At 47.2% G+C, this 16,996-nt stretch overlaps 2 protein-coding genes across 2 annotated transcripts in view; both read right to left on the reverse strand.

Moving 5' to 3' along the window:
* Positions 1–4,613: 4,613 nt before the first annotated feature.
* Positions 4,614–6,081, reverse strand: LOC125443333. The gene is made up of 3 exons (XM_048515355.1): positions 5,968–6,081; positions 5,058–5,444; positions 4,614–4,757 (listed from the first exon to the last, which is right to left on the reverse strand). The coding sequence occupies exons 1-3, from the start codon at positions 6,079–6,081 to the stop codon at positions 4,614–4,616; spliced, it is 645 nt and encodes a 214-aa protein (XP_048371312.1).
* Positions 6,082–13,670: 7,589 nt separating this feature from the next.
* Positions 13,671–16,996, reverse strand: part of IK (IK cytokine) — a 375,513-nt gene continuing 372,187 nt past the window's right edge. The window contains exons 16-20 of the mRNA XM_048515554.1: positions 16,386–16,443; positions 15,431–15,519; positions 15,144–15,252; positions 14,703–14,737; positions 13,671–13,989 (exon numbers count right to left, since the gene is read on the reverse strand). Of these exons, the coding sequence (XP_048371511.1) occupies positions 13,962–13,989; positions 14,703–14,737; positions 15,144–15,252; positions 15,431–15,519; positions 16,386–16,443 (319 nt within the window). The 3' untranslated portion in view covers positions 13,671–13,961. The remainder of the gene's footprint in view (positions 13,990–14,702; positions 14,738–15,143; positions 15,253–15,430; positions 15,520–16,385; positions 16,444–16,996) is intronic.

The raw sequence follows: 16,996 nt of genomic DNA on the forward strand, positions 1-16,996 counted from the left end.
CTTAGAGTCCCTCGAGGCTCCGCCCTGCAGCGAGTTTGAAAGGAAAGGAGGGGGGATTTTACGCATGCGCAACTTTGTAGTACCCGTTTCACAATCGTTTGGCGGAGAGCGGGGGCGTGGCTACACCTTTGCTCCGCCCTTTGTCACTCCTCTGCATTGCCTGAAGGGGCGATACGTCTCTTAAGGGTACGAAGAGGACGGGCTGTTGGGCGCATGCGCTATTCTCATGCTTTGTGTTAATTTTTCTGTATGTTATTTAATTCTTATTTGCTATTAACCTTTTTTTTGTAGTGGAAGTTCAAAGAAGTAATTTGCATTTAAAAATAAAGCAATAATATAGGTATTTCATTGGTTCTTTGTAAGATTAAAGTCCAGGAAGGGTGCATTCTAAATGGAATCAAAAGAGGGAGGGCGGCAAGTCCATATTCACAAAGCAGTGAGAGGAAGCAAGAGCAATAATAATAATAATAATAATAATAATAATAATAATAATAATAATAATAATATGTAATTTCTGTTAATAATCGTCTTAATTATGATACTTTCACCCATTCCCCCACGCAACTTTACACCTTTAGCACACTTGACATTGTCCATCCAAGTACTAGCCAGGACTGGCCCTGCTTGGCTCCAGAGATCAGAGGAGATCAGGCTAGCCCGGGGCTACTGAAGTCTGGGTGTTTCCATAGCAATGGCAGTAAACAATCTTGCATCACAATACCTCTGTTGGGTCATCCTCACTGGCCATTTGGTCTGGTTAGGACTTTCCATACTGTTCATTTAAGCTCATCTTGGCAGGTAGGAAAGTCCTCCAAGGAAAGGTTCATGGACTTCTCTGCCCTTCCTGCAGAGAGTCCCTCTGCCGTTGGGGGTGGAAGCCAGAGACATACCTGGAGTATTCCTCCTTGTATGGGATTATGCCTTGGCTTTCTTGCAGAATGCAAGGCGATTAAAGAGGCCCCTGTTTGCCTGCTCTGTTGTTTTCCTCTGCTTCCAGGCCAACCCTTTTTATACTGGATGGAGTTTTCCTTGGCCTTCTGGAGTGAGATCTTATTTCTCAAAACTGTTAGCTTTTTTGGCTTCCACAGTTGCAATTTCTGGTATTTTTACATGCATATAGGTGACACTGTAAGATAATTTCATTTTAGGTGTCCATGTCACCCTTCGGGGGTGTCCGGATTATTTTTCTTTCTTCCTGAGACAGAGCAAATGTGCATCATTCCAGTGGTCTAAGCGCTGCATTTTTCTTAAGGTGCCCCTTAGGAATCTGAGCCTCCTTTTGGGAGCTGGTGTGATCTCAGATGCCTCCTCCCCTCTACTGTGGGACCTTGCTATGGGCTGGTATCTATTAGCCCTGGGCTAGCCTGATCTCCTCTGATCTCTGGAGCCAAGCAGGGCCAGTCCTGGCAAGTACTTGGATCGACAATGCCAAGTGTGCTAAAGTTGTGCAGCTGCGAGGGGGAATGGGTGCAAGCCTCCCAAGCCAGCTGACAGTTTTTTGTGCCATCCTAGATAGGTTGGAGGAGGGGTTAGGCCAGTGGTTCTCAACCTTCCTAATGCCGCGACCCTTTAATACAGTTCCTCATGTTGTGGTGACCCCCAACCCTAACATTTATCCATTTTTCAGATGGAGAACACTGATGCAGAAAGTCTTAGGCAACCCCTGTGAAAGGGTCGTTCGACCCCCAAAGGGGTCCCGACCCACCAACACTATCCAACACTGTTGAACACTTACAAAAACTGAGTGCAACATGCACTACCTCAAAACTACAACAAACCGTTGCACTCAAGCTGATGTGAAATAAAATGTTCTTTACTATTATGTATCCAGTTTTGTCGTCTTATTTCATTTCATATATCATCATATTACATACATAAATCCATAATCCATAAAGGATATCCGTCCATATTTCATACTTCCAAATTCATGATTCATAAGAACAAAAATTATTTTTTTCAGTCATCCATACACCAGAGTATATATGCTCTATTCCATCATTATCCAATTTTTTTGCAGCACACTTAAAAGTACCATATCAAAACAAACAGGAAACGCTTTGCGCATAAGCAGCGTTTTTTGACTACTTCAGCAATATATGCTAATATATATAATTTTTATAGGCTTCCTACGGGTAATAATCTCTCCTCAGAGCTGTCACTCCCATCCTGCCTTCGGTTCTGTTCATTTGAGCTCATCATGGCAGGTAGGAAAGTCCTCCAAGGAAAGGTTCATGGACTTCTCTGACCAGTGGTCTAAGCGCTGCATTTTTCTTAAGGTGCCCCTTTGGAATCTGAGCCTCCTTTTGGAAGCTGGTGCAATCTCAGATGCCTCCTCCCCTCTATGGTGGGACCTTGTTGTGGGCTAATATCTCCCAGTGGCTTCTGGTCTTCTGTAAATTAGTTTGTCATACCACGATGTGCCCCTAGACTCTAGAGCATTAGATCTACCTTGCTTTTCTCTTTTATTTTAGTGCAAAAAATTCCACATGCTTGTGCCATACGGCATAGTTATGTTTTCTTCACAGCTTTTAAAATTTTTCTTTTGCTGTCAATTACATTTGACTTATGGCAAACCCTGGTTGAGTTTTCAAGGTAAGAGACATTTGGAGGTGGTTTGCCATCGCCTGCCTCTCCGGCACTGCCCTGGTATTCCTTGAAAGCCTTTCATCCAAGTACTAGCCAGGACCAGCCCTGCTTGGCTTCAGAGATGGCTGGGTATGGTTGGGGAGGGGGGGGGGGGTAATCAGGCTAACCTGAGGCTATTCAAGTGTAGGCGTTACCATAACGATGACAGTAAACAATCTTGCATCACAATACTTCTGTTGGGTCATCCTCACTGGCCATTTGGTCTGATTAGGACTGGTCTTGCTGTTCATTTGAGCTCATCATGGCAGGTAGGAAAGTCCTGAAATGGATATTAGCAGCAAAGACTCCAGCCTGAAGCCCTCCTGCCACATCAGGGGGTGGTGGTGGTGAACCACATTAGCCAAATCTGCTGTTGTGTGAAGTGTGGAGGTCAAGGGTGAGAGCCCTCCCAGCTGCAAGGGATTCAGGCGGTCTTTATTTGTCAGCTGAGTGTTGCTGAGGGTCCTTTGAAGGTTCACCACCTCAATGTCCCACCCATCCATTTTCTTTTCCCCGATAGATGAAGCGCATCTTACAGACAGGACTTTCAAGACCACCCCAGGAAGAGGGCCTAACCCTTCCTTCAACCTATCCAGGGTGGCGCAAAAAACTGTCAGCTGGCTTGGGAGGCTTGCACCAATTCCCCCTCGAAACTGCACAACTTTATCACACTTGACATTGTCCATCCAAGTGCTAGCCAGGACTGGCCCTGCTTGACTCCAGATATCAGAGGAGATCAGGCTAGCCTGGGGCTACTGAAGTCTGGGCGTTTCCATAGCGATGGCAGTAAACAATCTTGCATCACAACACCACTGTTGGGTCATCCTCACTGTCCATTTGGTCTGGTTAGGACTTTCCATACTGTTTATTTGAGCTCATCACGGCAGGTAGGAAAGTCCTCCTAGGAAAGGTTCATGGATTTCTCTGACATTCCTGCAGAGAGTCCCTCTGCCTTTGGGGGTGGAAGAGACAGAGACACAAATCCAGTATTTGTCCTCATTTGTGATTATGCCTTCGGTATTTTTTATAGAACACAAGGCAATTAGGGAAGTCTATGGTTGCCTGCCCAATCCCAGTTTTGTTTCTATAGCCATGCTCCTTTCCTGGCCAATCCTTTTTATCAGTGGTGGGATCCAAAAATTTTAGTAACAGGTTCCCATGGTGGTGGGATTCTAAATAGTGGCATGTAGCCCCAATGGGGCTGGGCGGGGCATGACAGGGGCATGGCCGTGCATTCCAGGGCGGGGCATTCCTGGGCACGGCTGAGGCAAGGACGCAGGGCACGTGCATCCCAGGTGCAGTTCGCTTTAAGGAGTCTCCAAACAGCTAACAAACGCCCCCTCTTTTCTCTACCCACAACAAACACCTTATGGGGCAGCAGGTGGGGCAGAAAAAGTGGGGAATCAAACTCAGCTCTCCAGGATACAGCCCAGCCCCACAGCAAAAGTTAAGAAGCCAGGTGCTTCATGCCCCCCTCCACCCCCATCAAGGCCATTCACAATGTGTGGAAACAGAAAATGTTGTCGTACTTGATTTTTCTTCTAATACTTGTAATTTCTAAATAGTTCTCATTTCCTAAGATTAATAGTAAACGCATGCCATTGCCAATAAAACATTAGGCCCAGTTGGCATTTGGAAATTGTAATGGTTGGTTGGCATTTGGGGGCCTTACAGCAGCCACAGGAAACCGTGCCAAGACTTCCACACCTCCATTCAAGTATTCCCTGCTATTGTCTGAACAGCTAGAGCAAGACTTTTGAAGCCTGGGGGCCCATGCTTTTGAAGCCTGGGGGCCCATTTGGAGTTTGGATCTAGTGTAAGGTGACCATCCATTACGATTTTCGCGGGACACTCACGCTTTTGCGCGATGTGTCCCGCGTCCCGCGTCCCGCCAGGCTTTGGCATCGTCCCGATTAGGCAGAGCTCAGAGTGGGTGGGCTGGAGGGCCCCCAAAGGCTCCAGTGGAAAGGGGTCTCCTCCTGCCCAGCTCACTCACCCCGCCGCCGGTGGAGAAGCATGGTGAGCAGCTGGCTCATCACTTCCCTGGCCTTCTGCTGGATGCCTTCTTCCGGGTCGGCCAGGGAGACCGCCAGCTGCACCACGACATGGCCCAGGACGTCCTCCTCCAGGATCTAGAGGGAAGGAGACGAAGAGGCCTCTCTTGCAAATCCCCAAGTAGCATTGGAACTCGGAACCCTCTGAATGGTCCCCTCCCTGACCCCACCCAGAGACCCAACACAGAGAGAGGAGAATGTCCCAGGGTCAGACTCCGCAGCATTTGGGAAGAGTCTTCTGGGAGGAAGGAGGCTCGGAGAACGGAGGGCCAGTCCTCAGCTGCCCCCTCCAAGAGTTGGGGCAGCCCCCCTCCCTCGCTTTGCTCTGCACCCCTCAGACACAAGACGTGCCAAGCTGCGGGGGCGGGGAGGACTTACACTGATGGAAGGTAGCTCTTTCATGATGCCCAGCAGGTTCGCGATGATGGTTGTGGACCGGTACCTGGGCGCCTCCCAGTCCACCTGGGCCCAGTAGACCAGTTGCTGTGGAAGGAAGCGGCACCTCAGTCTCAGCGTTCTGGGCCGGCCCACAGCACGGCCTCCTTGCCAGACTGCTGGCAGCCGGGCCCACCAAGGACTCAGATGCGCAGAAACCCCCTGGGAGCAGACCCTGACACCCCTCTCCCCGTGGGACAGCGGCCTGCACAATCCTCTGCTCGCATCCTCAGGCAGAGGGGCCGGGGCAGTCGTCTGCCAGCCTGGCCGGCCTCGGTCGTAGCGGTGCAGGGGTCGGCACAGTCCTCCGGGCCCAGGGAAGGCATGCTGCTGCAACAGAGAGGGGCGCGTGGGGCCAGTGGCTCTTCCTCAGCCTCCTTTGCCGCCTCACTGGGGCGCTGTGAGCATCAGAAGACCCTCTAGGCAGTCCTGGAGCCAGAGGTGGGATCCAGCAGGTTCTCAAAGGTTCCCGAGAGTAGGTTACTAATTATTTGTTTGTGCCGAGAGGGGATTACTAATTGGCGATTTTGCCACGTGATTTTTGCCTAAGTTACGCCCCTCCTCTCAGCAGTAGCGTGCAGAACTTGAAGCAGCCTAGCAGGAGGTGCACCGGCATGCGTGGCATCCTCCGCCTGCGTGCATTCGTTTCCCGCCCAAGGACCGGCGCAGCGGCTGCGTTCTTTGCCACAGCCCCGCCCAGGAATGCCCGGCCACACCCCGTCGTGCCCCGCCCAGCCCCATTGGCGCTATGCCACAGTTTGAATCCCACCACCATGAGAACCTGTTACTAAAATTTTTGGATCCCACAACTGCCTGGAGCGCTTGGGAGAACGGGAGGGAGGGAGGGACAGACAAGCGGGGAGGAGGGCGGGGCCAGGAAGAGCCCTTCTCTCAAGGTGCTCCTCTTTGCCCCGCTAGGTTCCCATTTGCCCCCAGCCTGCCAGGGGACCTCCGTCCCACATGGCATCATAAGAATAGTTAACAGATGATACCCTGAAATTTTGGTGTCACTAGCTTTAAAAATACACCCCTTCCAGGCACCCCAAGAAATGTGCCCAAGATTCTTTGTTTTGCAGTGACTTTGCTCCATTGTAGCCAATGGGGAATTTCTGAGTGTGTAGGCAGGCTGCACATTTTTTTAAGACAGAGGCACCAGACTTTCAGGGTGGCTCCAGGAGGGCCTCCTGGTAATAGCATCCAGGTTTGGAGGCCTTTGCTTCTGGGGGTTCAATTTTATGGGCCCCCAAAAGGCTTATTTTGTTTCCCCGCTCCTGCACATGAAAGCCTGTGGGCTGAGTTCTCTCAGAACTCTCTCAACTCGCCCCCCCCCCATTCCAGAAGCAAAGCTCACCAAGCTTGGATGCTATTACCAGGAGACCCTCCTGGAGCCACCTTGAAAGTCTGGAGCCTCTATCTTCAAAAATGTGCAGCCTGCCTCAGAAATTCCTCATTAGCTACAATGGAGCAAAGTCACTGCAAAACAAAGAATCTTGGGCACATTTCTTGGGGTGCCTGGAAGGGGTGTATTTTTAAAGCTAGTGACACCAAAATTTCAGGGTATCATCTGTTAACTATTCTTATGATGCTACCCAAGTTTGGTGAAGTTATGTTCAGGGGGACCAAAGTTATGGTCCCTCAAATGGGTAGCCCCCATCTCAGGTTAGCTCCCATTGAAAACAATGGGGATGGGGGCATTCCATTTGGGTGTCCATAACTTTGCTGCCCCTGAACCAAACATCGCCAAACTCAGGTGGTATCATCAGAGCAGTCTCTGGATGATGCCCTGAAATCATGGTGCTGCTAGCTTTAAAAATGCACTCCCTGCAGGCCGAAAAAACACCAAAAATACCCCCCCCCCCAAATACCTTGCATTCGCATTTGTTCATATTTGGGCAGGACATAATCGGACAATTTTTGTCCGAATGTGCCCAAATTTGCCCAGATTCCAGCCGAATCTGCTATTTGTTTCATCTGAATCTCCAACCCTCAAAAGTGATGCTGTTTCAGGGTGGGGGAGAATCCACCCCCAAACAGCATCACTTTCAATTTTGTTTTAACCAGGGACCCCAGATTCTCCCTTTAAGGTAGGTTTAAAAGAAGAATCTGAGCTCCCTAGTTTAAACACCATTGAAAGTGATGCTGTTTGGGGGTGGATTCCACTGGAGGTGTTTTGTGAGAGATGATGCTGACATTTGTTTGGTAAATGTTTTGCTGGGGGTGGTTTGTGAGAGATTTACATGCTTAATACCCACTTGCACTGGCTTGGAGTTGTTTCTCAGGCTAACAACCTACCTCATAGGGGTGTTGTGATTAGGAAATTAGGAAGAGAGTTGGTGGGGAGAGAGCCATGTATGTTTTGATGAAAGTGGGAGGTGTTTTGTGAGCTGGTATAAAAAATCATTGTTTGGTCATGGTGGGGGGGTGGTGGCAGCCCATACGCCGGGCAGGGAGGGGGGCGCCAAACTCAGGTTTTGTCCCCGGGCGCCAGTTTGCCTAGGTACGCCCCTGACTTTTAATTATGGCCAGCATTTGAGAATAGGCTCATTTAGTTTCCAATGAAATATTAGACAAGTTGTGTTGGAGACTGGGTAAAAGCCGGATCTGGATGCCTTTAAATGGTCCCTCCTGAATTCATATGATTTTTACACTGAAATTAAACGAAACCACCATAATAGCGTAGAGCATGTCTTAGTCTATAGGTGGAACCACACAACAATCATGCATCCAATGCTTCGTGGCACTGCAGTGATGAAAAAATGTGATGAAAAAGCATGGACCCTCGTGAGCACTTATCATGTCCATGGTCATCGCTTGCACCACAAATATCATGGCACAGCAGTGGTGCAAAAAGGTGGTTCTGAATTGTTGAGTCCAGATCTGGGGCTAGGGACCTGACGTGATTTGATGGAGATTTTGGGGTGACCTGGTGCAAAAATCATGAAGGTCCATGAGGATCCGTGCTTTTTAACCGCATTTTTTTCACCACTGCGGTGCCACTCACCCTGTATTTCAGTCACAGCAGCAACAGCAACAGCAAAAAGTGGCCGGTGATGCTGGCAACATGGTGGCATCATGTTGCCGGTAATGTGGCGACATTGGTGTTAAAGCAAAACACTGCAGTAAATCGACTTCTATCGTAGCGATTTTGCCCAAATAGCTGAGCATCGCCACGTGCTGGAAGTGTTACTGGCCATAAAGCCCCAATTGTTGTTGTTTTTTAAATTTTAAAATGCTTTATTGGGTTCAAAGGAAAGTTACAGAAATTTAGAAATATAGAAAGGAAACAAGTATGGTATCATTTAGATACACAAAATTAATAAGTACATTTGTTAAACATTTATATTGCCGTTACTCCTTTGTATTCATTGGACTGTCAATCCACATATCTTATACTTAATATAAAGAGGGAAAAAATTGAGATTTATTCGTGAGAAAAGGAAAAGAAGAGGATCAGATTGGAGAAGATTAGTAAGAAAGTAAAAAGGTGGTAGCGAAAGAATGGAGAGAAATTAAATTAGAAGTTAATATCATAACCCTATCGTTGGATACTCATTAGGTTATGTTTTCTCTTATAATGTCTTATACTGACTTCATCCATGATACTGTACTAATAATTACCTTGCTGTTGCTAAAAAACCCTAATTACCTTAAATAACCATACTGGATGCCGCTGAGGGGTGACAACAGTTGAGAGTATTTACCGCTGAATTTGCCACCTTGTAGGCTTTGCGTGGGCTCGGGGTTCAGAGTCTTTTGCCAGAGTCTAACTTTAGACATCTCCCTACTCTCTCTTGCTTCCCCCAGCTCTACTGTAAATGAGAGGACTCACAAAGCAGAAAAGTATTAGACAAATGTTAAAAATGCAGGAAATGGCATTACATAAGTAATAATTACAAAAGGCGGGAACAGTATAGTGCCTATAGTAAGCAGATAAGGTATGCTGTATGCAGTGGGATAGTCCACAGTCTCATGTAGAAATGTCTTCTTGTAGGATCACTGTAGATATGTAGAAAGCGTCTTCTTGAACCATTCTATTGTAGTACGACCCAGTTACCTTTCTAGAAGTGCCTTCTGGAACAATTCTGTTTCGGTGAATGCATGAAGCTACCGTGCCATGAATCAGACTGTCAGTCCATTAAGGTCAGGACTGGCTACTCGGACTGGCTGTGGCAACTTATAACTACTTCCGTGCGCGGTTACCTACCACACCCAAACTGCAAAAAGTTTCGATGAAATTGCTGTCGTTCTGTTTGCCAGGAATTGAACCTGGAGCCTCAAACACGCTCTACAACTGAGCCAGAGTCCCAGAAGCATAGAGGCCTTATTGCTGTCTTCATATATTGAAGCCACAAGCTGGGGGCCACAAGGGAGAGTGGACGCATCTTTCCTGTTTGTAGGGTGGCATCCCAGAAGCTTGCTTGGATGAATAAGTCTGTTGTGGAGGAGCCCAGGAGGGGAGAGGGTCCTGCAGATACAAGGGTCCGAAGCCAAGAAGTGTCTTGAGCTGAGCTCGGCAACTAATGGGCAGCCAATGGAGTGAGTGCAGAATGGGTGTGATGGGCCTACTCTGCCTTAGTTCCTGATAGTAACTGAGTTGTGACCATGTGTACTAACTGGAATTTCCAAGTTAACCTCAAGGGTAGGACCATGTAGGCTGTATTTGTGTGGTAAAATGAAGTATTTGCGGTTGGTACTAAGCTTAGACCCCTTCCGCACATGCAGAATAATGCATTTTCAATCCACTTTCAATGCACTTTGCAGCTGGATTTTACTGTGTGTGGAACAACAAAATCCACAATTGTGAAAGTGGATTGAAAGTGCATTTATTCTGCACATGCGGAAGGGGCCTTTGTTTACAAACAAATCTGTGACAATCCCAATTCTAAAATTTGCTGCGAACGCAGCGCTGGATTGTAGAAGCAATGAGGCAATTTGAATGACCTACTGCCTTGTTTTCTGGGAAAGTGAGGAAACCATAGTGATCCTTCCAGGAAGCCGCAGTGATCCTCCAACACAAACATAAAAACAGCGATCTTATGAAGAAGTGATATGAAACAAGGACCTTGCCATAGCGACCTTTGATTTAAACACACAGGAACTGTTAACTTTTTTTCTTAAATAAAGATCTTTGAATATAGCAAAAATATATATTAATAAGTCAAATACAGGACTTTGCAAATTTGGTTTCTCATTGCACCAAATATTGAGCTGTGTAAGTCAACTTTATAATGATAATGTTATCGATTCAGAGTTCTGTAAATATAAAGTTAATATAGTTGTAGACCGCTTTACCCATATTAAGGTTTGGTGAACAATATACTTTCAATCAGACAGCGGTACTGTATTTCTTTCGGTACTTTCTGGGAAGGCATTTGTACTTTAACGTGAGGCACAAACTATAGAGAGATCACATTTTCAAATATCATTCACACAAAAAGTAAAACACCAGCGACAGATGTGAATTGTCTTTCAAGCTAGAAAGCTCTGCTAATACCACGTTTTGCTTTTGCTGAGTAACAGTGGCCTTAAATGAGCATCTTGCCTTAATGGAGATAAGTGCCGTGCCGAAACAAAGTACGTTTCCCTCAGTGTACAAAATATACTTTCCATGGGAGCCCCGCCCTGCCATCTTCGATGAGATTGTTTTGTCTGCTGCAGCAATAACAAGGAGTTGCCCTGCCATTTATGTGCAAACCATCGTCTCCTCCCAATGAAACTCCAAAGATGTGGCCTGTGTGGTGGGTTTGGCGCCTTCTCAGCAGGAGAAAAAGACTTTGTTCCACGGCAGAGCTTTTGGCTTTTCTCACACTGAGCCAGCTGCCAGCGTACAATATAACTGATACCTTGTGAGATAGGTGGGGCTTGGAGAGTTCTGTGACTAGCCCAAGGTCACCCAGTAGTGACCTTCATGGGTGGGTGCAGGGAAACAAACCCAGTTTACCAGATTTAGAGAATGCTGCTCATGTGAGGAGTGGGGAAACAAACCCAGTCCTCCAGATTAGAGTCCACTGTTATAAATATTAACCCTTGCTGTAAGGAAACCCTTTTTCTGGGTAGTCTGCATTGTGCATTTTGCATAGCACTTGCCGCAAGACCCAAATTAGTTTTTTGCATTCCAACTAAATATCATAGTGGATATCGCACTTTTCAAGTGCTTCAGCCAAATAAATATTCCCTGTCATTTGTGACGGGCATTGAGGTCATTTGTAACCAGACCATCACTGCAACATCTGCAGTAACAACCATGGTAGTGTTTGCAGGAATCTATACCGCAGACAGAGCCATATCCTGATAGCTGCTTGATCCCAAGTAACATCCTGGTCCTGGCTCTACTACTTGCATAAAGGTTTCTTTAGCATTCCCATTAACGATAAAAATGCCTAGGCCAGAGGTGGCGAACCTTTGGCACTCCAGATGTTATGGACTACAATTCCCATCAGCCCCTGCCAGCATGGCCAATTGGAGTGCCAAAGGTTCGCCACCACTGGCCTAGGTAAATAGCGGTACTACTGCATTTTCTTATGCATTGCTCTGTTTCACAAGCAAGGAATCAGGACTCAAGGGTCTGTGACTTGGATGTTAGGGACAGACAATAATTCTTATGTGAGCTGCCTTGCCTTATGTCTGGAAGTTCTAGAACACATTCGATCTAGACAAAAGGCCCTGTGCTTAAAGGCTTAGAACTTCTACAATGGGCCAAAATCCAGCGGCTTCAGAAGTTAAAAAATTCAGAAGCCTGAAACTTTATTAGGGTTTCAAAGCAGGTGATATCGCCAGACCACACCATGCATAAATTGCACACCACAGAAGTTTAAATTGAACACCAAAAACATCTGCGTCATGGGGTCCATAGGAATGACACAACTGGAACAGAACTGCGCTTTCAGCACATTCATTTATATCATATCTCTGTGGTAGAGACACAAAATGGCTTATAGGAATTCTCCCCTCCCGCCTTTTATCCTCTCCCGAACTCTAGGTCTCACACGTCCTAGCCCAACACTTGAACCATAATACCGCAGTGAAGTATCAGACTGGGCTCCACTCTGCCACGGAAGCCGGCTGGGTGACCTTGTGCCGGTCATTCATTCCCAGCCTAACCTGCCACACAGGGTGAATGTGGTGAGCAGAAGAGGGGGAGACCAATGTTGCACGCCACTTTGGGCCCCCCTCCTGAGAACAGTTGGGACATATAGAATTAAACCCATAAATAAGAAGAGTGAAAGATAACTACAAAGGCCTGCATATCCACCCCACCCATCAGAAATACTCAGCTGCAGAGAATGTAGCAGGTAGTACCCACCTATATTCAAGTGCTCCTTGGCTAGGGGAATGAAAATACAACACCCACATCCTTCCCAAACAACCTTTTCCCACCCGTTACCAATCATCTCATTCAACAGCAGTGTAGCCAGAGTTGGCAAGTTCACCCTCCACCCCCCCAGGTGAAGAACGGGGGAGTAGGGTTGCCAGATCTTGGTTGGAAAAATCGTGGAGATTTAGGGGTGGAGCTTGAGGAAGACAGAGACTCAAGTGAAAAAGAAAGAGTTTGGATTTATACCCCACCTTTGTCTCCTCTAAGTGTAGGCGCAGAGTATTCTGTAGGCGCAGAGTACATTCTGAGGATCCTTTAAAAAAATCTTTACAGAAAACTGCTCTTTCTTTAGTTCATTGTCTTTATATTTTGAGCCTCAATCATAACCAATTAAACAAAATGCATATAGGCCTTTTGCTCTTTGCCCTCTTCCCTTGTTACTAACCAGAACTGTAACAGCCTTGATGAATACCCCTTTGTTCTAGTTTACCCCTTAGAATCAACAATATTTCAATTATGCTGCCTCTAAGGTCTTCTCGTCCTTACAGGCACCATAAGTCTGTCTTTTTCTTTTACAAACTAGAACACAGCCAAATGTTTAGACTCATTGTTTAGATAAGCAGGGCAACTGAGAACAATACTGATAAGATGAGGTTGGGTCTTAGTTCACGGGACGTCAGAAACGTGAAATAATGACACCCTCCAATGAGGGCATTTGCCTGGTAAAAATGTTTTGGGTAACGGGGTGATCTCCTCCCTTTCTGATGATTGATTGATGATGTTAACTTTGGGGTGTATTCTGTCTAACGAACTGTTTTGATGTAACCTATAAAAATGAGAACTTTCAGCCAATTTGGTGTGGCTCCTCTGATACTAGCTTGCCCGTTGTTGGCCTGAATAAAATTATTTCTTCAATTTTATTCCTTGTCGGCTTGAGCTTTTGGGGCTCCAATTTCTTAACAAGTTACCCCGCGTTAACATAAGGAGAGTCAAGGTTGCTTACAAGCTCCTTTCCCTTCCTCTCCCCACAACAAACATCTTGTGAGGTAGGCGGGGCTGAGAGAGTTCAGAAGAACTGTGACTAGCCTAAGGCCACAGAGTCCACTCTCGAAAGCACCCACTTCCTCTAGGAGAACTGACCTCTGTCATCTGGAGAGAGTGGTATTCCAGGGGATCCCTAGGTTCGACCTGGAGAATGGTATCCTTCAGCCTAGCCATACTGCTGTTGGCCAAAGATTATAACAAAGCATCAGAGGAAAGTTTTATTGATTCTACATGGATTACAAGCCCCAGAAGTCAGACCGTGGTCTCTGGAGGAATGGTCGAGCTGAGAGATGGAAGAACAGCATCCAAGCTCCTCGGCAGAATCGCATCCTTCCCTCTCCTGTTTAATGGGCCTCCTCAATCCTCTGGGCAGGAAATGCTCCAGCGGGAAGGAGGGACAGGGGGACTAAACTCTCCCTCATGCCCACAGGTCCAGGATAGCCAAGCTTCAGGAACACAGCTAGAAGGGCCAGGTGCTTGAGGGAACTTCAGTACTTTGGTCTCTTCACCTCGACCCTGGAAGGAGAGAGATTGATGAGGCAAGGAAGAGCAAATCCTGGCAGCAACAATATGCTGGAGCACCTTCCTTACGAGGAGAGGCTGCAGCGTTTGGGACTCTCCAGTTTGGAGACGTCTGAGGGGGGATAGGATTGAAGTCTATAAAATTATGCATGGGGTAGAAAATGTCGACAGGGAGAATTTTTTCTCTCTTTCTCACAATACTAAAACCAGGGGGCGTACATTGAAAATGCTGGGGGGAAGAATTAGGACTAATAAAAGGAAACATTTCTTCACGCAACACAGTGTTTGGAATATGCTGCCACAGGAGGTGGGGATGGCCACTAACCTGGATAGCTTCAAAAGGGGCTTGGATAGATTTATGGAGGAGAAGTTGATCTATGGCTACCAACCTTGATCTGAGACTGCAAATGCCTTAGCAGACCAGATGCTCGGGAGCAGCAGCAGAAGGCCATTGCTTTCACATCCTGCCTGTGAGCTCCCAAAGGCACCTGGTGGGCCACTGCGAGTAGCAGAGTGCTGGACTAGATGGACTCTGGTCTGATCCTACAGACTCTTTCATATGTTCTTATGCCAAATCAGTGCTATTAATGGCAATTGAGCTTCCTCCTCCCCAACATGAGGCAGTTACAACTGAGGAGCTCTGCCCGCTAGTCAGCTGGCCCCCAACTGCAGCAGTGCCATAATAAAAGAAAAACATTTCAACTCACCCGTCAGCCTCCAACTTCTTCCTCTTCTCGATGATCTACGAAAGAGACGATTGTTACTGCTTGGCAGACCCAGCACGGCCGCCTCGTACAGGAAGCTGCCCCCCTCAACAAAGGGGCACGGGCCCAGTCCAGAATAATCAGCACAGCAGGCTGATCTCAGGCAGCAGGGAGCTTGCTTTGCGTGGGGAAGAAACGGTCCGGCCACCAGCTTCATGAGCTACAGGCTCAGACAACAAACCAGCAGGTGGGACGATGGAGACACCAAATCACAACTTTGGAGGTTTGTGAAGGCCAGCTGGCAACACAGTCAATGCATACACATCCAAGTGTCCCAGACTGACAGCCATTCCCCAAGGAACCCTCAAACATGATTCTGGGAGATTTTTTTGGGGGGGGAAAGATAGGGGAACAGGGTTTTTTACTGAGACTCAAAATACTCACAGCACTGATCTTCTTCCACTGCCGATCCAGCTCAGCCTTGTCGTTGGTCTCCTTGAAACGGCGTGTCTTACGGCCTTCGGACATCTTGATCCCATACTGGAATGCAGCTCTGAAGTCAAGAGTTACGTGGATGAAAAAAAATGGGGGCAGACAACCACCTGGTGCAGCCAGCCAGCCGCCCAGCAGACCAGAGAAGAGGTTTCTATGTTCACCACATACCCCTTAAAAGCTTTCCCGCACAGAGGTCACCCCACCCCCCCACCCCCAAGAAAACTGGCATTTCTTACTTGGGCAGAGCCTCTTTGTTGTTCATGTATTCACTGTACTCCTCCTGGGTGTCGAAGTCCCAGCGGCCAAGGGGTCCTTTTTTGTTACCCTTCAAAAGGGAGGGGAGAAGAGACAGGTTGGTTTATACATGCGGCAGAATGCTGGAGCAGACAGAGCGATGGAATAGAAATCTTGCGCACCCCATACAAATTGTCTCTCACCCACACACAGACAATCACTCCCCTTCTCTGGAAAATTGCCTTGCCGGGCTATTTTTCTGCTGGCAGTGACTTTTTGTTGAAGAGCGTTAAAAACAGAGATGCAAACGGATGCTCGTTTTGATAAAAATCACCCTATACCAGTGATGCCGAACCTTTTCAAGACAGAGTGCCCAAATTGCAACCCAAAACCTACTTATGTATCGCAAAGTGCCAACACTGCAATTTAACCCAAATACTGAGGTTTTAGTTAAGAAAAAAACAGTTGGCTCTGAGGCGTGCATTACTCAGGAGTAAGCTTGGTGGTAGTCAGTGGCTTTGTTTTGAAGCAACCGTGCAACTCTTCCAATGGGTGAATCACAGCCCTAGGAGGGTTTACTCAGAAGTAAGCCCCATTGCCAGCAACCGAGCTTACTTCCAGGTAAAGGATCATGTTTTAGTTCTTTGCATAAAAATCAGTGGGGTTACCAACACTGCTTCCCCAAAACTAGGTCTTAGGTTAAATGGTAATAATCGAGCCCAGTGGCCCAGGCCCCAGGGGGGCAACTCTATTTGCGCTTGCCCACAGAGAGGGTGAGTGCCACCTCTGGCACCCGTGCCTTAGGTTCGCCACCACTGCCCTATACCCTATCCTGGTGCCCACCAGAGCTAGAACTCAAGGTGTCAGTGGGAATCATGTGATCAGGCTCCACAGGGGAGACGAGGTATCCGTTTCAGGTAACAGCATTTCTTCCTGATCTGCCATCAACTAACGTACCTGATCCATTTTACTATAGTCAACTTCTTCGTCACTGTCCACGGCCATGTCATCCATCCTGCAGAGGAAAGAAACAACAAGCGGTTGCTTAGCCTTGCAGCCTCAGAAGTCTTGTGCCGGATTTCTCCAAGGCTCAGAGCTTCTGGATCAATGCAGTCACCCTAGACCTGCAAGTACTGAAAACTCATTCAGAAATGACCTGTGGTACCAGATATAATAAGAGGTCTGGCAGTTCAGATCTGGTCTTCGCACTCCATGGGGCAGCCAAAGAAACAACTCAAGCTTTGCTGCTGGAATTCGGGGGCTACTTCAAGGCTATTGGCTGACCCGACTTATTACATACAAAAACCACGCAAGGAGAAAAGTGCCAGTGCTCTATTCATATACAAAGGTGCAACAAAAACATATAGACAAACTACAAAGACTATAAACTACAAAGACTGATTGCTGTAACGTGCATCCTATTATTCTAATGCACACACCTTTTATGGGGTTTAAGTCCTATATGCATCACAGTCCATGAAAATTTCCAAGCGTATCAATATTCCAGATCAGCATCACTTTTCACTCGCACTTTTCTCCTTGCGTGGTTTTTGTATGTAATAAATAGG

The sequence above is a fragment of the Sphaerodactylus townsendi genome, linkage group LG14 (genome assembly GCF_021028975.2).
Source record: "Sphaerodactylus townsendi isolate TG3544 linkage group LG14, MPM_Stown_v2.3, whole genome shotgun sequence".
In the NCBI taxonomy this organism is placed as follows: domain Eukaryota; kingdom Metazoa; phylum Chordata; class Lepidosauria; order Squamata; family Sphaerodactylidae; genus Sphaerodactylus; species Sphaerodactylus townsendi.